General features: G+C 38.8%; 2 protein-coding genes across 5 annotated transcripts; one reads left to right on the plus strand and one right to left on the minus strand.

The window, feature by feature from the left end:
- The first annotated feature begins 49 nt into the window (after positions 1 to 49).
- On the plus strand, positions 50 to 17,877 carry NEK4 (NIMA related kinase 4). Of its 4 annotated transcripts, none has more exons than XM_076346162.1 (16): positions 50 to 221; positions 3,729 to 3,995; positions 5,012 to 5,209; positions 6,079 to 6,186; positions 6,864 to 7,018; positions 7,694 to 7,835; positions 8,716 to 9,141; positions 9,584 to 9,637; positions 9,865 to 10,008; positions 10,901 to 11,041; positions 11,430 to 11,496; positions 11,899 to 12,005; positions 13,351 to 13,439; positions 14,100 to 14,305; positions 15,902 to 16,035; positions 16,783 to 17,877. In XM_076346162.1, the coding sequence occupies exons 1-16, from the start codon at positions 129 to 131 to the stop codon at positions 16,873 to 16,875; spliced, it is 2,424 nt and encodes an 807-aa protein (XP_076202277.1). In that variant the 5' UTR covers positions 50 to 128; the 3' UTR covers positions 16,876 to 17,877. The 4 variants fall into 4 exon arrangements, with proteins under 4 accessions (XP_076202277.1, XP_076202278.1, XP_076202279.1 ...); XM_076346163.1 differs by having other exon boundaries at positions 50 to 185; XM_076346164.1 differs by lacking the exon at positions 6,079 to 6,186.
- A 516-nt stretch (positions 17,878 to 18,393) lies between these two features.
- On the minus strand, positions 18,394 to 20,974 carry SPCS1 (signal peptidase complex subunit 1). The gene is made up of 4 exons (XM_076346169.1): positions 20,579 to 20,974; positions 19,826 to 19,885; positions 19,414 to 19,500; positions 18,394 to 18,580 (listed from the first exon to the last, which is right to left on the minus strand). Exons 1-4 carry the CDS (start codon positions 20,972 to 20,974, stop codon positions 18,458 to 18,460), a joined length of 666 nt encoding a protein of 221 aa, XP_076202284.1. The 3' UTR covers positions 18,394 to 18,457.
- Positions 20,975 to 20,980: the final 6 nt, after the last annotated feature.

Raw genomic sequence — 20,980 nt, forward strand, 5'->3', positions numbered from 1 at the left:
CCACGGCGTACTCTCTATGGCAGTGGGGAACCGTGGGCATCTCTATGGCAGCGGCGGCCGCTCTGCCGGGCGGGCGAGCACCGGGGGCTCCGGCCGCCAGGCACTGACCGGGCCCGGGCGGCGGGAGGATGCCTCTGGCTGCCTACTGCTTCCTCCGAGCCGTGGGGAAGGGCAGCTACGGGGAGGTGAGCCTGGTGCGGCACCAGCAGGACAGCAAGCAGGTAGCGAGGGGCTGGTCGCAGGGGAGCATGGCTGCGGCCGTGGCCTGCTGTGAGGGGAATGGCCGTGGCCTGGTCTGGGGGTGCCGCTGGGGCCGTGGCCTGGTTGGGGGGTGCGACCTGTGGCCCGGCCTCGGCGTGTGGCCCTGACGACAGCCCCGGGTGCGACCAGGGCTGTGGCCTGGTGTCGGGGTGCAGCTGTGACCGTGACCTGGTGTTGAGGTGCGACTGCAGCCACATGAGCTGGGCTTGCCCGTCGAGGTATTCCTGTTTTCCTCCCTTGTCTATGAAGACTTTTATTAAAGGTGTGGAGAAGACTCTTTTTTTCCTCACCTTTTAATCTAAAAAAACCCAAACCCAAAACAACAAACCCCCAAAATCCTCACTTTTTATTTAAATAAAACTGCATATTGTTTTAGAATATTTTAGAATATATAATGCCTTGTTTTGGGGAGAAAAACCCAGCTTTGGTAGTCCTTTGGGTGACAGGAAAATACAGCCCGCTCTTTCTAGCATGAAGCAGAAAAGGTTGCTCTTGGCTTGTTACTGCTTGTGTATTCTCTTTAAGACGTGCACGTGTGGTGCTGCTAAAAATGATAGCAAGGATGGAAAAAACAGCTTCTGGTGTTGGCTTTCGTTGGCATCAACTCTGCTGGAGAAAGATGGGCTTTGTGTTTGCTGTATTGACTGTGGCAGAACCTGGCAGAGTTTTGGTCACGTTGGAGTTGAAGTGCAAGCATTTTTTTTCTTTGCCTTTTTGTTGGAAATTTGAAATAACCTGTCTTGCCTGGCCAAAGCAGATGTGTTTGATAGAAAATGCAAGAGGATAAAGAAATGGGGATGGAGAACATCCACAGAGCAGTACCACAGAAACCTTGGGTGTGAGCCTTACGCCCAAGATTTGACTAGAGATGATGGGAGAAGCGTTTGTGCCGAGCAGTGATCAGAGGGTGCGTCCTTTCCAGATAAAGGCAGGGAAGAGGCTGGAATCCAAAGACGAATCCCTACGACCTGTGGGTTGGGTAGCAGCGATGGCAGCACTTTTTCCCTCCAGGCCAGTCACCACGGTGCATAGTCCAATGTCCGCAAAAAGTTGCTAACCTTGTTGTCCTAAAAGTAAACAGTGCACTGAGGTGACTTTCAACCGTATACATGTCCTTAGATTTCACCTCTTTGTCGTGCTGCTGATCGTTAACATTGGCAAGAGCCTTGCTTCCTTATCGTTGTTATTTTATCTTAAGTATTCGATGCGTTTTACTGTGTCTTATCTTTTGCCAACTTTTATAAACTTTCTTCTGTAGCAGGATGATTGGGATTTGTTGTTGTGGTTTTGGTGTAGTGCTACATGTTCTGTGAAAGAAATTATATTTTATTTAAGCATATTTGCTGTTAACTGAATGCTGTTTTTTTCTGGAGAAGGTCAAGTGGTTCCAAATGTTTAAAACAAAAAAAAAATTCCAATTTGTACACAATTTGGTATCAAATAAGGCGGAAGAGCATTGCAATAGACTTCATAGGAATCTTGCCAGGATAACATGCTCATTAAACCAAATGCCAGGTTTAAAGTTAGGCTATATGCAGGCTTTTTGCGTTGTGGTAGCATATCATCTAAAGACAGGTGCTGATATCAAGCTAAAAGCTTTTGGTTTCCATGCCCAAAGATACAGTTGTAGTTGGCTTGTCACATAGAACACAGTAGTTATAGCATTTCTGTTTTATTTTAAACTTCGATGATGCTGTATGCAATTAGTTTTGTTATACTCCTCTTGGGAGCTGTGCATCGTCACAGGTTATACGAATTGAGCTTGTCTAATATCCAGCAGACTTCTGAAAAACAAAATCATGAGGTACTGTTGATTTCTGCATAATTGGTTCCCTTGGTATATAGGGGGCAGCCTTCCTCAACACTAATTAAATGTGCTGGACTAAATTAATAGGGCCAGCCTGGGAAGTAGACACCCTAAGCAATTGCCAAGGACACTGAAATTGAGTAAGTAAAGATTTTTTTAGATGTTTCGATTTAAAAAGCTCTTGGGTAAGAGTGGGGTCAGGTGTATACCATGGCATGATTGTTCCATGGAAAGCTGGTGCCTTAAAAGGGATTACCACAAAATTTACATCAGGAAGGGGGCCAGGTCAGACCTAAATATTGGTGCTGTGTATGATGAACGTGTGCTATGGATTTTATTGTCTCATCTTCAGCTTCAGTTGTATTTTTGCTGAAACCTGAAATTCCTTAGAAATACATTTGACGTAGTACATCTTAGGGAAGTAAATAACAGCTTTCATATGTAGTTTTAAAAAATTCTAACCCCACCTTAATACAGAATAAAAGAAATTTAGGAACGAGCGTAAGACCTTTTGGCCCTTTCAGTATGACCAAGAGTCTTTACTTCCCTGTAATAGTTCATTTCTTCTTGAATAAATTTAAGCCTACATATGCAAAAACTCATACATGCAACAGATAGTTTTAAGGCAAGTTTTAAAAAAAGTAAATTACATCTGCTTTCAGGTTTTTGAGAAAGTATTTTTTAAATGTGCCCCTAAATGAGCCAGCCTTCCAACTGCACCTCTACTTGCTACATTTCTTTTCCCGATAGAAGCTTTTTTCCCTGTTCTCCCATGGTTCACTGTTTTGTAGACTTTTTGTGCAAAGCAGTTAATCCCAAGCCAATTCTGCCTTGGGGAGGTCTTCTGCCAGGTACAATTTTTTAAAGAAAAGAATGAACAGACCTGAAAAGCTCAGCAGCATTATTTTGTGTGTTCAGAAATTCAGCTCTATTAGGTATTTCTTGTGAATATGACAATGGGGAATTTGTAATCTAAGCCTTGAAACTGAGATTTTTAACAACTTTTTTGGTCTTCAAATGTATGATCTGTGTTTGCCAAAGTTGTGAGATGTTATTTTTTGAGTTTCTCTTTTTTTTTTACAAAGAACGTATGTTTCATTTCTGAAGAAGTGAAAGGAAAAGTCCACTTTTCCTTAAAATAAAATGAAAGGAGTTGGGTTTGGTTTTCTAACAGAGAAGAGCAAAATAAGTCTAGCCAGATGACTTTTATCCTACACGTCCATTGTCATTTTTTGCATATGACTGCATACTTTCCTTAATGTTGTTATATTTTTTAAAGTTACTATTGAAATGGCCCATTTTGAGAGTAACTGTGATGCACAAACAGGTATTTCAGGCTTAAGAGATGAATGATAAATACGCATTTAAAATGAGAGTAGGGGAAGAAAGATAAATGTGAACATTAGTCAAAAGAAAGCAAAACACCACAAAATTCCTGTGCAGAGTTTTATTCAGGTAGATGAATAGAATACCCACACCTGTTCCATTTTTACGGCATAATGGTAGAAATGATGTATAACTGCTAGACAAATTGCAGTCTCCATATAGAATAATGTGTGGAGACTTCAAATACTGTATTTCCATTAGATTTGGGGAATTTCCTAGGGCTTCTGCATAGTTACTTTCACCTCTCATGATATACTTTACATTTCTTTTACAGTATGTCATCAAAAAGTTAAATCTTAAAAATGCTTCCAACCGAGAGAGGAAAGCAGCAGAACAAGAGGCACAGTTGTTATCCCAGTTGAAACATCCGAACATAGTCACCTACAGAGAGTCCTGGCAGGGGGAAGATGGCCTGTTATATATTGTTATGGGCTTCTGCGAGGGAGGAGATCTGTATCACAAACTTAAAGAGCAGAAGGGCAAACTTTTGCCTGAGAACCAGGTGGTGGAGTGGTTTGTCCAGATTGCCATGGCACTGCAGGTAAAATAAAGTATAACTTTGTCATCTTCAGATATAAATTTAATTTGGCTCTTTCTGCATTTATAAATTCCACAGTTAGGCTGCAGACTTTGAATTCCAGTTTGGCTGGGTTAGCATCTAAATACAATGGTTATTAGAACATTAAAAATGTTCACAGGTCATTGCAGTCAAATTAACTATTTTAGGTAAGAAATTGCTATCATATTTTATGCCTACACCTCTGTATCACAGCAGACAGTGGTAACCTCCAGGGTGTTTGCAATTCTAGTCTGAAATGCTTCTCTGGTTTGAAAGTTTAGATTAAATTTACAAAATGTAGTTTAAAAAAAAAAAAGCAGATTATTTCAGAAGCATATTGTGTTCTGTGGTTTTGCTGGTGTTTTTAATGGTAAATTTAAACTACTAATTCATCATTTCTATTAAATCTGATCTCACTCTGTTGAAATTTAGTAATTGGAGGTTATCAAACTTCATAGGCAATTGTAGTAATAAAGACTGGCTATAAACGTTAACAATAAGAAATAGGACACAAAATTCTATCTTAAAGTTGCCTGTTGTGATCAGACATGCACAAGTCTACTGTACTGCCTGTTCTTGTTTATTATAAGACTAATTTTCTTTCCTGTTTACACAAAGATCACATTGTATTTTCCACTGAAATTTTATACTTAAGACTAAGAAATGATTGTCAAGAAATGGAGGCAGCAGAAAGTGACTTAAAGTCTGAGTCTTAACTTTACATTTTTATTTCCTCTTTTCTGCTGGCTTGTTAGAGTCACACAGGGAGATTTTGCTAAAGCAGTGCCAAAGTTTGAGTCCGTGCCTATATCAGTCATTCTTAATGTTAATTCACTAATGCTGTCTTTAGCAGGGGCACTCCTGACTTTGATAGTGATGTACGTGTCTTTTCTGCATTTTTATTTTCCCTCTTTGACTTGTGTAGTGTGATTTTACTTTTCCGTGTAGAAGAACTAATTAGGAGTTACTTAACTCTACTTATATGTTTTTTCCCCTAGTATTTACATGAAAAGCACATTCTGCACAGAGATCTTAAAACTCAAAATGTTTTTCTGACACGAACAAATATAATCAAGGTGGGTGACCTGGGAATAGCCAGAGTGTTGGAAAACCAATACGACATGGCCAGCACTCTCATAGGCACACCATACTACATGAGCCCTGAACTCTTTTCTAACAAACCCTACAACTACAAGGTAGAGTATGTTAATGCAAATGTTGTTTCTACTTTGTTAGGCAACTTATTTTTGTTTGTCTAAGAAATTTACAATCTTACCTATTGTTTTTAATTTCTTACTGCTTCCCACTCTTCTTAATGTTCCCAAAGACCAAACAAAAAAACTAGGGGAGAGATTTGCAGGGACCTTTGTTTCTGGAACTGTATTTGCTGCAGTAGGTGGGAATTCATAGCATGTGATAAGTTATCACAGCCAAGGTGTTCAGCGCACTGCCTGTACCTATCACAGCATGCCAATGTAAACAAAAATATCAGTCTATGTTAGATAGCTGCGTTTTCTAAATTTATTATATAACAGACAGGAAGCTTTATACTCAAAAGTCTGTATTAGACATAACAGCAGCATTAAAAAAAAAAGAAATTTTAAGTAGAGAAATAAGCAGTGTTGCTGTGAATTTAAAATAACAAAATAAAGCAAACGTGCTCTTGTATACCTGTTTGCTGCAAACTACACGCACCATAAATACGAGTGTCTACAATGAGCAAGAGCTGAGGGGAAACTGTTCTTCCAATGAAAAGTCAAAATATTTTCATTTGCCAGTTAGAACCAATATTGTACTTAAAAAGAAAACAAACAAAAAAACCCACAAACACCAACTTTCTACACTTCTTTTCAGAAAAATCTGGTGATATTTGGAAGAAAATAATTCAGTTGATCAAAATTTAAAATAAAAGAGTGAGACTGAAGCCAGAAGTTTGCAATGGAGTTTGGTCTTAATTAGTTTATTGTCATTAAAGGCCTCTTTCAAAGCAGGTGACTAAGTCTGGAGATAAAAACTTCTACAATTAATAAAAAGTTCCCAAAACTTTTTTTTTCCCTTTTTTCAGTCTGATGTTTGGGCATTAGGCTGCTGCGTTTATGAAATGGCTACACTGAAACATGCCTTTAATGCTAAAGACATGAACTCTTTGGTTTATCGAATTATTGAAGGAAAGGTAAAAACTTCTAAAATTTTTTTTTATCTGTGCTTGGATTTTCTGTCTAGAACTTGAGATTATCTTTTCCAATCAGAAATATTACATGAAGTTAAAAATATTTTGCATGTTACATGCATCATCATATATGTTGTAAGACTGGTATTTCATGGCGCGGTGTATAATGTAATATCAGACCCAGGGAGTTATTTGTTTGTAGATATTGCTAGAGCTTCTTGTTACCCTTTTGTGTAACTAGTATATTGATTAATTTTCAAAGTTCTGAGATGACTGACTTTCTTAATTTGCTTCTGGTTTAAACATTATGCAAAGAATTAAATCACTGTCCATGTGATGCCACTTTCCTGTTAGGTAAGACTAGCTTATTTAAGTATCTGTCTTGCTTTGGCATATAATGAAGTTAACATGGACTTATTTTATATAAATTTTTAAGCCTATTCACAGAACTTTAACTGCTGACATTAATAAAAAATTATGAACAGTTCTTAGACAAAACACTTAGAATTTTTATATTCTGTTTGATGCTAAGCACTTGGGTAACTTTCAGCATATGAACAATGGGACTATTTTTTATGCAAAGTATGTAGCTGAATGTAACTGTCATACATAAATAACCTAGCAGTAGCCCCTATTGACAAATATGTTAAATAATATCAGACTTCCCTTTCTTTTTACAGTTGCCACCCATGCCAAAGGATTACAGCCCACAGTTGGTAGAAATAATACGAACTATGCTCAGTAAAAAACCTGAGGAAAGACCTAGTGTGAAAAGCATACTACGACAGCCATATATCAAGCACCAAATTTCTTTGTTTTTGGAAGCCACGAAGGCGTAAGATATTTTCATTTGAGTGATTCTGTGTGAAATATTCATGTTACTGTCATCTTTGTTTTACAACTTTTCCTATTTTTTGTGGCAGGATAAAATTAGTTCTGTTACGTGCAGTTACAAAGCATATGAACATATAAGTTTCTTTAGATTCTTTGAGAAATAGGAGGGAATTAGAATGGAAGCTAGGTTTTTCTGCAAATGCAGAATAAAACTGTGTAATGGTTAAGACTGCACAGCTTATTCAGAGAGTTTAAAAAAAAAAAAGTAGCACCAGTGTTTTCAAGGAAGTGATATGAAATACACATCTTTCCATATGGTTCTTTGAGGCCATTTATCAGCTGAGAGTTGTAACACCATGGTCCTTTTGATATTCACTGATATATTTTTTCTTTGTCAGGTTTAGTCAATTATTTTACTGCTTCCAGATAGGACTGATCTTGGTGCTATGCAGAACAAGTGTACATTGCTGGCAGAGTCTGAATGGTGTTTTTAAGCTCCTTTTATAGAGATGAAAATGAGTATGTTGTGCACAGTCTGTTGAGAAAGCCCAGTATCTTATACTCTCTGTATGTAAGCTGTTTAGTGGAGTGGATTTTTTTAATTAGTATAATCTAAAGAAATATCTTAAGGTCTTGTTGATGGTGATTGAATGAGCAACTTTTATTTTCTTTGCAGGAAGGCAGCCAGAAGTCAGAAGAAAACAGTGAATTCTAAACCTAAAGATCCTTGTTCTGTGGTATCAGTAAAGAATGAATCTCATAGCAGGAATGTTACACACCAAAACCACTCCTTTGAGCAAGCCAGGAAATACAAAGTTGTGAGATATATATCTTTTTTTTTTTTTTTAAGAAAAAGCAAAACCCACTTGCTTTTTCTAGAGAAAAAACTCAGTTTTATAAGAAGTGCCTTGAGCATTCGTGAGAACATAGATCTGATTCCTAGCAATGTGTAAAATTCATATTAAGGAAGGAATTGTGTTTAGGCAAGAGTGGAAGTAAATAAACAGTTGTGGATCTAAAAAAAAAAAACCAAACCTAATTGCAATGACTTAACTATAAGATGCTAGCTAAACAACAACCGGTTTTTCATTTGTGGGTAACTATGAATTTCTCATGGAGTATTTGAGTTCAAATATTTTTTCAAATATTTGATGACAAGCGGTAATCATTTTTAAATATATGGTTTTGACTGGAAAAAACTAATTATAGTTACAACCAAAAGTTGTTTATTGTTGGAATTCTTTCCATTGGTTAGAACAAATCTTTTGTGATGGTTAATCTTGTGCATGCTTTTTATTTTCTGTAATGAGTCTGCTATTGTGGGTTTAAGCTTTCAGTGCTGAAATACTGAATGTATATGGTGTAGTACATCTTAAAAACTGTTGGTACTTGTTGGCTCCTCCCTTATGGAAGAGCCAAGGGAGCACAATTTTTCTTTCATGGTCCTGGTGAAAAGTAGGTGTACTGCATGTGTATGAACCAATGCCTGAAATATGTCATTTGCAAATGCAGCCTGTATCTGTTTAAAAATGAGGGTTGCGGCTTTTTTGGGGCTCTTAATCTGTAATTGATAATAATTTCATTGCAGTTTATGTACTCTGGTATGTTAATGATTTTCCTTTGGTGCTTGGAGTATTCTTACCTTTTGGGTATTGTGCACATATGAAATTCATTTTTTTGTTTTCCTTTTAATTCTAGAGTGAAGAAGACTGCATTATCAAATACAAAGCCACCAAATTTTGTCCCTTCAAGAAACCAGCTGTTGAATTGGAAAGAAAACCAAGCAATAATGATTTGAACAACCTGGCAGACTCCTTAGCTACAGTTAGTGAAGTGAATATTGATATCTTACCATCTGAAAGAATGAAGTGTGGAAGTGAGAAGTGTGGCAGCGAGCATATTCCAGAGAATAATAAAGCAAAGTATTTAAATGTTCCAGGGAATTCTAAAATAACATCCACTAGCCGACCAGTTAAGGAAGATGGACTACAGCAAAGAGCAAAGCAAGCTTTTAAAGCTGAAAATGTCGAGTCTAAGCAGTCTTCTGTTGATGCTATAGAAGAAGATGGTGAAACTTTGAAACTCCTGCAGCCTGCATCAAAAGACCAGAAGCAAACTGACCTGGTAATGCATTTATGCTTACTTGAAATAGACTTTGAAATAGATTTAACTAATGGCCAGCTCTTAAAAATATAGAGAGCTGCTGCAGGTCGTCTTCTGTCAAAGTAGGATGCTACTGATGCAATTATTGAGATGCTTAAGTAGTTAGGAGCCTTGGCTTCAGATTTGCAAAGGCAACATGGTGAAGTAGTTTTACGCTTGCATCTAGATGATGGAAATTCTGTTTTTACAGGGAACAATAATTTTCTTTTCCAGCTGAGAAGAGAGATGGTATTAATAGTTTTGTAACTTCTTTGTTCTGTGTTCTAAATAGGCCTGGCTAATCTTGAGTTGGTCCTGATTTGGATGGGGAGGTAATAGGTGGTGATTGTCTTTTCATTGCATTTTGGTCTACAATGAGATTTTCGTACACACTTTTCTAATGAGAAATCATTATCTATTGTAGAGCTTGGATTCTACTGAAAAGCTGCTAGCACCATTTGTTCCTGTTGTAATTCAAGTAAGTGTCCTTCTTTGAAGGTTTAGTAGCTTAAAAATGCTGGTACAGCGGGTATTTCTTCTAACTGCCTATCAAATAAGAGTTTATTGTGGCTGTAACTGTGATATGTTAAGGTGGATGCAGTCCAAATAGTAAAGTGGCCTGTGTTGATTTCTTTTTAAAAAGTGTGTATGTGTAAATCTGGAAATAGCATGTCTACGTTTTTAAAAAATACTTTTACTTATTAGGATGACATCTGTCATGGAGCTTCAGGAGTTGCTCAGGAAAAAATTACCTCCCACTTGCAGCCTCATAGTTCTATCAGTGAACCCTCTCTCTCACGGCAGCGACGGCAGAAGAAAAGAGAGCTAGCTGAAGTCTGTTCAGAGAAGGTGCAGATACTCAAAAAATAGTTCTCCTCTTTCCTTTAAGACTCCTGCATTTTTTTACTCTTTAAAAATGGGACCTATTTCTTTTAAAAAGGGTGGGGCTTTTTATGCTGTTCTTGTTTCATGTGTATCTGTATAACTTCATTGGTAACAAAATGCAGAACACTCAAGATGTCCTTTAGAAGCAGTCACTGTAAATCTTTGAAAATCTCAATAACCCTCACAAGTGTGAGGTGGGTGTGCCAGATGGGTGCAAGGAAACACAGTGAACTGTGGGTTTTGCCTTTGCTATGCTACAGTCTTTCCCAGCAATTTCCATCAGGACTTCTCACTGTTTCAGAGGTGACTACAGAATATATAGCAGTACTTTTCCTGACTGTTGTGGATAAGGCCACTTGTAGTGAGTAGTAGATTACTAGTATTTTAGAACAGACACATGTAATGGCTGCCCTGAGCTTATGAGTGCAAACTTGAGGAAGAAAATCTTGGCCCTTACACACGCACATAAGATAGGGCTCCTATCAATGCTTCCACACTGAGCAGAGAGATTTCTTTGGGGAAAGGCACCAGCTATGCAAGGATAGAGAAGAGGGTGATGGGTTTTCAGTATGATATCCTATTTTTCTCTTGGATTTTGCTATTTGAGGGTGGGAACAGTTGTTGCAAAAGCATTGGCTCAAAAATAGTCTGGGAGGAGGGGGACAAGATGTAGAGATGGGGAGAAGGGAAGTGGAAGCAAGCAGAGGTGTGGAGAGGGAGGGGAGATGTGAGGAGGTTACAGTAGGATCCAAAACCTCTGGTATCCAGCCTTACCATGCAAGAGTGTCTTCTAGATTGCAGAGTACTTTAACTTTTAATAAAAAAGGTATAAATTCTTGCTCCCTTCTCTTTCCAGTTCAGAGCAGCTGCTCCTCGGCCTTTACCTTTTCCTTTGGATGTGAACGCAAAGACAACACAGAGGTGTGCAGAGCAGCATCCTGCTGAGGTCTCTGAATCTGTAAATAGCACCAAAACCAGTCAAGTTGCCATTTCAAAGGTTAGTGCTGAATACTGCGTCAGCTTATTTTTGTCTCTCGTTCCTTCTGAGCAGTTTGTTCTCTGAGTGTAGGCACAGTGAGTAAAGAAATGTATAGTAGCTTCCTACCTAATGGAAGTCCTGTCAAGCACCCGGTCAGTGTGGGATAAGAAGCTGCCTTGCTGAACCAGGGAGGTCAGAATCTCCTTTTCTAGAGTGCCCATTAGTCTCATTGACCAAGACTGTTTTGTGATAAATAATTAAGCATTTGTTAGAAGATCAGAAGGTCTACTCTCTAATAGCTCTCTCTTCCATGTCAGTTGAAAAGGATTTTTTGCTTTATAGGTGATTAGATAACAAAAGCTATTGTGATGATTGCTAATTAATACCAAATTAACTTCTTTTGAAGGAACGGCCCTTGTCAGCAAGAGAACGAAGGAGGCTGAAACAGTTTCGGGACGAGATGTTTCCCTCTGGTAATTTTTATGTTTGCATGTTAACATTCTATGTATAAGTAGGCTAATAACTTCTTTGTGAAGAAATTCTAACTTGCTGTCTGTTCTTCACTAACACCTTCAGAAAGATGCTCGAAGGGTCTAGTTCTGTGTTAAATAAAAATTTCTGTTAACATGTCTGTATTTTTCTGCTTCTTATTCAGTTATGGTCAGTTGTGTTTAGTGGTGACAACTTGTCTTTGAAATGTACGCGAAGCGCAGAATATACACCTTTCAGATAGAAGCTTCAGTGTTTTCTCTTAGCAGAATACCTACCTGCCTGTCTTCTGCCAGGTGATAGACTTTTTCTTGCATGAGCATGAAACTAATTCAAAAGAAATGCAGCTAAGTTTTATAAATATTGTAAAAATGTCATCCTTCCAGTGATTCCAGCAAGACGAACGTCAAATAGTGCAGTAGTTGAAGCAAAATCACATATGGAAAATCATGTTAAAGTTGCTCAGTCCTCATCAGATCCCAGTATTTCTCAGGTAAACTGGGGTCATCTGCTTTTGAAATATTTAAATGCAGGCACAATTTGGGAAGAAAGTGATATTTAAAAAAAAAATAAATCTATGTGTGGAAGAAACTCTCAGTCAATAAGAGCGCACAGTTCTCTGTAAATATTGCTTTATAAGTCCTGGGTAGAGTACAGATCTCTAATCCACCCTTTTGTTTGGCTAGATCAGTTTAAAATTCCAGGCTCACTGTGCATTTTCACTCCACTTGTCAGAGATGAAAACTAGGGATCTCTTACTGATTGTTATGGGCTCTCTAAATCGCAGTGTTTATTTTATTTTGGAAGGGAAAAAGTTTATCCTGAATTATGCTTTAGTTACAGATCAATAGTCTGCTTTAAATTTCTATTAACAATATGCTACCTTCAGCCTGGTACATCTAATTTTGCTTTGATAATGGTATTTGAACATTTTTATTTTTTTGATCTGTAGTCATGTTAAGTGCATACATTCATGTGCTGGCAATAAGGAATAGTTGCTAGAGGAAAAGTGAATAGTTTCTGTTAACGTTCTCTTCCTTGTCTAATTAGGAAGTCTTTTTTAAGGTCTTAAACATACATTTGACAATCTTCTGCAACATCAGGGGAACGTTATTAATACCAATAAATGCAGAAGAGTAACAGTGAAGAAATTTTAGTCTGAAATTCGAAGTGTGGGCTCTATTTTCCTCAGCCCAGCACTTACATGGAAAGTGTTTTGCATGTTTTACCTACGTGTGTATGCTTATAACTGGTATCTAAATGCAAAAACTTCATCTGCATTCACAAACTGAGATTACATAAGGTTAGTGCACACGTCGTATGTGCCTGTGCTAGTGATGTTTTTGCATATTGTTCTATGCACTGAACACAAGACTGTAGAGACACAAATGGTTAAAATCTCTGTATATTTTAGGGAATGCTGGGAACTTACTGAACTGATAAAAAAATATTTACATATTATTTTTAAAAGTGTATTAATGACCAATAGACAGGCTAAGGGTTTCGACTTTATAATATAGTTGGCTAAGAACTGACAGACATACATGATTTAATTGTTTTTAATACAGGCACTTGGTGAAGCATTTATAGTGGTTAAAACTGCATGACTGAGGTGTAATGCTAGTCAAATAAGCATTTCATAAAGCATGTTGATGATGTCCTGTGTATTAGTTTGTTTTTAAAACCAAAGGTTACACCTTTTAAATATTATCAAGCTGAGTCTGTAAAAATATGCTTGTTGAAAGGGTTTTTTTCCATGTAAGAAAAGTAATTCATGCCATATTGATAAATTACTTTCAGCTATCAGAATTTTTGTCATTTATTCATTCTTCACTTAGAGAAAGAGAGAAACCCATTGCCTGTCTGATGATGAGTTAAGCTCTTCCACAAGCTCTACAGATAAGTCTGATGGAGATTCCAGGGAGAAGTAAGTATTTTGTTTAATACTGTGTAAGAGTTTTCACTGCTATATTGGACCTTGACTTGGAGTGGAAAAAAAATGGCAGGAATTGCTTTCACACTTTATCTCTGCATAGTGAGTGATTGAAGAAGTATGTGGTGCATAAAGAAAACGAACTCCATTTAATTGTTGTCTCTCTGTGACTATAACTTTCCATTCTGAACTTTCTGGGACATGTGATCGCGTACCTCTGTTTTTTGTCAACTGTAGCTTCCCAGGAAACCAGTCTTCCAGCATCAAAAGACATATACTGTCAGGATGCATTAAAAGCATGAGTTCAAAGGTGCCAGTATGCTTCCTTTCCACTGTGAACGAGGCTGTATTTATTTCTGATTTTATCAGTGTAAGCAACTTTTCAAAAAATATGCTCTGTTGCATGACAACAGGTGCAGCTACACAGGTAGCAGTAGCCAATAGGATTGTGAATTGCTGCTAGGCGAATGGGCTCTGAGCCTTTGTTAGATGAAGTACTGCTAATGGTGCTATTGATAAAACTGCACCACAAGAAGTAATTTAACATGGAATACTTAGCAGGACCTCGCTAAACTTAGGGAAAGTCCTCTGAATGCAAGGTGGAAGTTGCATCATGAATGGTGACTGAACTACATCTTATTTCTCCTCTACTAGAAAAAGCAATGTGAATGAGATGAATGACTTGGTGCAGCTAATGACATGGACACTGAAAATGGCCTCTAAGGAGAACTCTGAATACTGTGTAACCTCGACCCCAGCCCCAGAGTTTAAACTTCATAGAAAATATCGAGACACTTTGATTTTGCATGGAAAATCACCTGATGAATCAGAGGAATTAAAATTTGAAGATATTTCTTCAGGTCTGTTGCTCTGTTACTGCTTTAAATTAATGGTTGTCAACTGCTAATAACCAAAGAAAAACCTGCTAGTGGTCAACTGAAGGCAATCCGCTCTTATTTCTTCTCAAGTCTCAACAATGCTTACAGAAGTAAACATCTTTCTAAATTTTGTGTGCAAAACTGCTGTAGTTGTGGTTTACTTGCCAATGAAAGGAATGTGTCATTGATCTGTGTAATTATTGAAGAGGGAAAGCTGGTCTGCAATATGATTTTTTTCCCCATGTGACTTATACTTAGAAGCTTCCAAAATGAACAGTCGGAGTTGAGTATTTTGAAATAAGATTTTTTAAGGCATTCAAACGATTTGATAGCTGTAAAGCTTTGTGAATTATGGATAAAGCTAAAATTGTACACAAAGCATTAAACACAGTGGAGGTTTGTACAAGTATAGAAGTTCATACTCATTGCAGAATTTGGGCAAGCTTATTTTTCCTACAGATACAGGTGCAAGAATCAAATCACTTTTCATATTTAAGGTCTGGTTTAGACCTTAAGTATGTATATGTATTCCAAAAAGCAAGAAAAAATTGTATTTGCTATGATTGCACTTCCTATGCAACAACAACACGTGAAAATGCTGAGGGTGGGTTTTTGAAGTCTCAAGACCTTCTTGTGCTTATTGTTTTAAATGATAAGGATTCTACTTGTAACTAGCCTGGTGATAGGCAAAGCAATGGGAGAACACTGGATTTTACTCTGGTAAGCTGATTCTGCATAGCTGAAGTAAAATACATTGAAAGATTTTGTCTCTAAACAGGTATGACAGAATGCTGAAGGTACAAATTTCAGTGGTATTTTTTCTTTTGTCCGTTTTTCTCACTCGTAAGTATTGTATAGCGAGATCCTCCAGCTGTTTACTTCCTACCACTTGGGATGACAGGGCTGCTGCATTTCTGAGCTGAAACTTATTTTAATTAGATCAGATACTTTATTTTCAGAAGGTGATCCATCCTATGAAAGGAGTGTTGGTGATTTCAGTGACTGAAAGAGCAAGCTAGTGTTGTCAGTTCAGTTCCTAATGGAGGCCTCCCCTTATTAAATGACTATCTCTTGTTGGCAGCTTCAGCTGAGGAGCAAAAGATTCAAAGGCTGTTGAGACAAACAGGCAGATGGCAGAAATGGTGCTATTAGTGTTTTACAGTGATTAAACTTTTTTCATGTTTGCTGTAAGTACAAGTGATTGAATTATTAAAATATTTGGGGGGTGGTGTAGTATTAGAGAATAGTACTTTTCATTCAAATAATATTTGTCATATAGTATGCAGGAACCACCTGAAACAAAGTTGCAGGGACCTAATTGTGCAAACTATGTCTGCATCGACTTTGTACTGTCCACTGTTCTAAGAGTTAGCACCTGAGTGCTTCTGATTCACCACGTTTGTTGATCGTTCTAGCTAGTCAGTTCAGATAAACAGTTATTTCATGCAAATGGTCAGCTGGAATTCTGTGGTAATACTTACAATGTCGTCCCATATTCTTCTTCTGCACAGGGTACAAAAATTGACTATATGGAAAGTAATTATTACTGCATCGATCTATTTTATTTTTATTTAATAGGTATGTTATCAGTTCCTGACAGGATTAGGAGAATGGTTGAAATCCTGAGATCTGATGTGGTGCAAGGATTGGGAGTGAAACTCCTTGAGAAGGTGTACAGCATCATGGAAGAAGACGATGAAGTGAAAAGAGAGGTGAATGTCTTTCATGTTAAAATTGTTTAATTTCTTTATAAACCTAGATAAATGAGCAGGGTCTTTACCACCTTCCCCCCCCCCGGCTTTTTTAGATATTGATATAGTAGTGCAAACCTTGATTCCAAAAAGTGTTTATGTAGTCATTGGCAGGCAAGGGCCTAAGTATATTGTCATTTGCAATCTTAACAAGTTAACAACAAGTTAACAATTCTGAATGTGGACTATGTTCACCACAAATTCTTCAGGAAGTATAGGAGCTTTAGAATTGTATCATGGTCCTGAGTTTGTGGAAGATGTGAGAGATGCAAATAATTTTACTCTGTGGTATTTCACCAATAACAATTTCTTTTGAACCATAATTTTTTGCCTTTGCATTACTTTGCCTAATGCCCCTTATGTCCAAAGTGAGAAACAGTTTAATGATGTCTATAGACATTATAGATAGAGGTGAGTGAGCAGTACCTCCAGCTCATTTGATTCAAAACTTGGTTACAAATAAAATACCGATGGGTAAGTATAACCTGTGAAGATCCAATTTATATTTTAAATTGTCGGGTGGGATTTGGAACTCTCTTGCCTTCAGACAACAAAGACTCTTCCATTTTTCTTCCATCTATGTTGTCAAACTTCACATGCTGCTTTCAGTTGAGTGCTCTGGTATTTTTTTTGTTAATATTTTGGTAGTTCCTGCTTTTTTCAATGATGTCAGTAAATTTTGTGGGGTTTTTTTTGTGTTCTAAATAGCTGCAGTTGCGGGAGCATATGGGAGACAAGTATGCAAGTTACAGTGCGAAGGCACGCCATCTGAAATTTCTTGAAGAAAATGTGAAGTTCTGACCAGAACTTTCTCCTTAAAGCAGAGGACTGTTTTATAGCTCATTTGATAGATTGGACCAGCTTATAAAGCACGTTTATCCATTGACCTCCTTTGCTGGAATAAGGAGGTGAACTTGCAAAAAATGTTATCGTTTGTAGCAATATTTTTCATGTTAAAATGTGAACCAGGCTACCACTTTCTCAGAAGAGAAACTGTTTAGTTTAGTTTTTATTCTCTTAATGAAACTTTAAAAAGCTGCTTTTTATAGATGCAAAGACAGATGGATACCAAGTTTCATATACAAAGGAGTGTCAAAAAATGATGTTTTGATTTGAATGTCATAGCAAAAGTTTTTTTGGGATGGTCATATACTAAATACGGTAACGAAATCTATGCCAAGGCTATGGTGTTGATAGGCTATAAGCTATTATATCAAATAGTTGTGAAAACTTAGCAGGCAGAAACAATTACTAATTTTTGTAGCACCAAAAGCCCTCCAGGTTCTGTAAATTGCCAAGCTGAAGTGCTAAAGGGGGTGGTTGTACTGCTTTTAAGCAGAGCCTTTCCTTTTCTGTCTTACTGCTAAGGCAATCACCAAGGTGGTGGAAAGTATTTGGAAACTGGATAAAATAAGTCTGAAAGGAACACAGCCATGGTTACCATGGTCCCAGCTGGAGAAATCCCTTTGCCTTACAAATACTAATTTCTTTTAAGAATGAAAGTGCCCAAGACCAGGGTCACTTAGAGGAAACAGGTGTCTTAGCTTTTCCCTTTCTTTGCCTCTAGATTGTGTTGCCACACATGCCCAGGCATTGTCATGTACCATCACTACAGAAAAAGCATGTGTTCTTTTTAAAGGATAAAGCAGTCAAAAGGGAATTGACTTTGTAAAATAAAATTTTAAATGCACAACCTGTCTCTTTTCCTGCCTCTAGCTTAAATATTGTAACCTCCAGCACCTGAGGGAAACTAACATGACAGTCAGTAGTAAAAAAAGTGCAATACCTGTGGATCCTGCTGCCTCTCACATAATAGAAGTTCAAGTTACGAGGTTTCAAGAGCTATTGTATTATGCAGACTCAAGATGTTACTTTCTCTAACCAGGCAAATTTATTTTAAACAAAAAAATGCCACTCTGTAATCTCCTATCCTAGAATACATTCCAATTCTTAGCATTTTTGAGGACTGTGGGGTATGTACTGTTTTGCCATACGTGTTACAACCTGACACTACCGATAGCTTGATTTACACAAGGTTAGAAATATTTAATAGAAGTCCAGCTGTATATTATCTTTTAGGCTATGGCAACAGCTTAAATAGGCTTGATTTGATTTGCTGTGTTCCTTTTTACTAAAATACTTGAGTGAGAGGAGACCTCCAGTAGAGTTCTAAAGTTAATCCCCCCACACCTGCCTTCCCAGTGACTTCACTGGAACTCCAGCCAAAATTTAGAGAGCCTTCATGCTCTCTGCAGATCTTTGTGTACTCATGGTAGTATACAAAGTAGTAAGAAAAAAACCAAACACTGAGCCAAGAAGTATCTCCCAGTGGAAATGCATTTAACAAAATTTAACAAAGTAACAGCATGAAGAGCCACATTTTTTAGCTTTTAGCGTGTCTCTTTGGCTTTCTGTCTGCTGGCTTCTTTTCTTCTGTTCCTGACTCTTGGACAGGTAGCCACTTCAGAGGATTGCGGCGGTACATAGGCCACGGAGGGAGCGTTAGCTTAGAGAAGAGGAATGAAGTCAGAACATGTAAATCAAGATGCTAGATAAGAGATAGATTATATATAGTCTACTCTGTATACTGCATAGTATACAGCTATGGACCCCAGCTCATTGCAAGGAGGAGGACGACAGCACCCACCCTGAAGAAAAAAGGATACCCCTGGACTACTGAGGTAACGCCAGCATCCCAGCCCCTCTAACAAACACCCCTGTGAAACCCTCCCATTATCTGGCATCAGAGATAAGTAACGGATGATGATGATGCTGTAGAATTATAGTGGCTTTTCAAAACAGTAGTATGTGTGTGTTAAGTAGTGATCGGTCATATCACGTTGTATCTGAACACTTGAAAAGTAGAAGAACCACATGTAAAACCACACTCGGTGCTCCCCAATTGGAACGGGACACCTCACATGCATGAATAAGGAATTACTCTTGTAATTCTATACTTTGCATCCTAGCCTCTCTCCTCGGTCAGCACGGGCCAGCTGCAAAATTTTCGTGACAAGCTACTACTAGAAAGCCTTACTGTCCTTTCTGTTATTGATGCTATCAGCTTGACTTAAAAGTAACATTTAATTGAAATGAAAAACTAATTCAATGTTATGTAGCAGTATGAAATCCCAGTGTTCTCTAAAATCTTACTAGCATTTGAGAAAAGGCACTTACTGCCTTGTAAAGCACTTTCTACAGATCAAAGGAAGTACTAACAATGTATTAACAATCTGAATTACATAGCGAACATTTGTCTGTGCTGACAGCCCCTTAATTAAATGATTATTTGAGGTTAATTAGTGCATCTATTTTCTGGTTTGGGGAAAAAATTCTTACCAAACACGATAAAGCAAATCCAGCCATAACTATATAGACAGTCCATCCAAACTGTTCAGTGATGTATCCATAGATGAAACCAATTATCTGCAAAAAAATAAAAAAATTAAAATCAAACAAAACCATTTCCCATACCATGAATAAGTTGGGGGGCGGGGGGGGAGAAGCAGAAAAATAGAGGTTTTTCAAAAGCACAGTTCATACATCTTTCTAACCTTGTTTTCAAAGTTGTAGGCCAATAATGAAAGTAAAAGATTGAAAGAGAAGTCTTAATCCATGACAGCCCCTCTGATTAATCTAAAACTTTTAGTGACCCAGTTAAGCCAAACAATCAGAAAAAAACCCTTGTTTGTAAGATCAGAAACCAAAATAAAGTCATTTATGTTATCACCCATAGCTCTAGTGTACTTACTGCGGAGACAAGAATGATTCCTTGAAAAATCTGTTCTGCTAATTTTTGGCCCTTGTAGTCCTGTGGAAAGAGAGATTTTTTGTCAATTACCCAAAACACAAACCTACCAGTTAAACTCTTTCAGGGTAGAGCCTAGAGTCAGCCTGACCACAGGTTCACAGCTTTTTTGTTCAACTTTCAAACCAGAGTGGAATTATTTTTCTTACGATGTCTGGATTTCAAGTGTAAAAGAACTAAGCTCTTAATTCACCTAACACCTCCCCCCTCCAGTCTTGACCACATCACCTAAAAATAAAAGCGAGCACTGTCTGCTCAGGATAAGTAACGCAAGTGCAAAATACCATTGTAGTTAGCGTAACGCCACTGCGTGAAAGCCGTAACACCACAAAAGAGAGTGTACGCTTGAGAGGATACGATACGTCCATCACCTGTGTTTGCATCGCTTCAGAAAACGCGGCTCCCGATGAAAACGCTTTGCCTTCTGGCTGTATATAGCACCGACAGAAAAGCATAGAGGGGCTTCCCTTGCGCAGCTGGGCGTTACCTTCATTTTACAGCACGTTAAAGCTCGACTTTTCAGACCAGAACATCGCGGTTACAGGGCGCGCAGCCCCAGCGGCCGCTCCTCACGCGCGGGTGCCCGCACCGCCTGGGGGACGGGGAACCCTACAACCCGCACGCAGCCACGTCGCCAGTAGCGACGAGGGGACGAGGGCCCGGGCACGGCCGGGCCTCCCGCGGCGGCTGCCCTACCATCTGCGTGGGGATGGAGCGGAAGACGTTCAGCATGGCGGCGGGGAGCGGCGCCTCGCAGTCCTCGTCACAGTCCTCGTCCCGCTCCTCGCCGTAGCCGTCTCCGTCGTCGTCGTCCTCGTCCGAGCCCTGCGGCGGCTGCCGGCTGTCCGCGTCGCCCTGCCAGGCGGGGGCGGCGGGCCGGTTCGGCGAGTACGGCTGCTCGGCGCGACGCCCACCGCGGTGAAGCAGGACCGGAAGGCGGCTGCTGAGCTGGCCGGAAACACGCCCCTTTCGCTCCGCCCCGTCCTCCGTCAGCCCGAGGTGGCAGCCGGCTGCCTCAGCCGTCGGCTCCGCGCCGTCGCCGCCGCCCTGGGCCTCAGCCTGCCCTGCGCTGTTGTCGCCCTGCGCCGCCATCGGTAA

Source organism: Aptenodytes patagonicus, chromosome 8, assembly GCF_965638725.1.
Source record: "Aptenodytes patagonicus chromosome 8, bAptPat1.pri.cur, whole genome shotgun sequence".
Classification (NCBI taxonomy): Eukaryota; Metazoa; Chordata; class Aves; order Sphenisciformes; family Spheniscidae; genus Aptenodytes; species Aptenodytes patagonicus.

What these genes read in the sequence shown, in the direction of transcription:
- NEK4 (XM_076346162.1), top strand. Translation starts at nt 129, where the DNA reads ATGCCTCTGGCTGCCTACTGCTTCCTCCGAGCCGTGGGGAAGGGCAGC. An exon ending in ATCGAATTATTGAAGGAAAG is followed by an intron (nt 6,187 to 6,863) that starts GTAAAAACTTCT and finishes TTCTTTTTACAG; the next exon opens with TTGCCACCCATGCCAAAGGA. An exon ending in AAGCCAGGAAATACAAAGTT is followed by an intron (nt 7,836 to 8,715) that starts GTGAGATATATA and finishes TTTTAATTCTAG; the next exon opens with AGTGAAGAAGACTGCATTAT.
- SPCS1 (XM_076346169.1), bottom strand. Translation starts at nt 20,974, where the DNA reads ATGGCGGCGCAGGGCGACAACAGCGCAGGGCAGGCTGAGGCCCAGGGC. An exon ending in GCTCCATCCCCACGCAGATG is followed by an intron (nt 19,886 to 20,578) that starts GTAGGGCAGCCG and finishes CTCTTTCCACAG; the next exon opens with GACTACAAGGGCCAAAAATT. An exon ending in GATTTGCTTTATCGTGTTTG is followed by an intron (nt 18,581 to 19,413) that starts GTAAGAATTTTT and finishes CTCTTCTCTAAG; the next exon opens with CTAACGCTCCCTCCGTGGCC.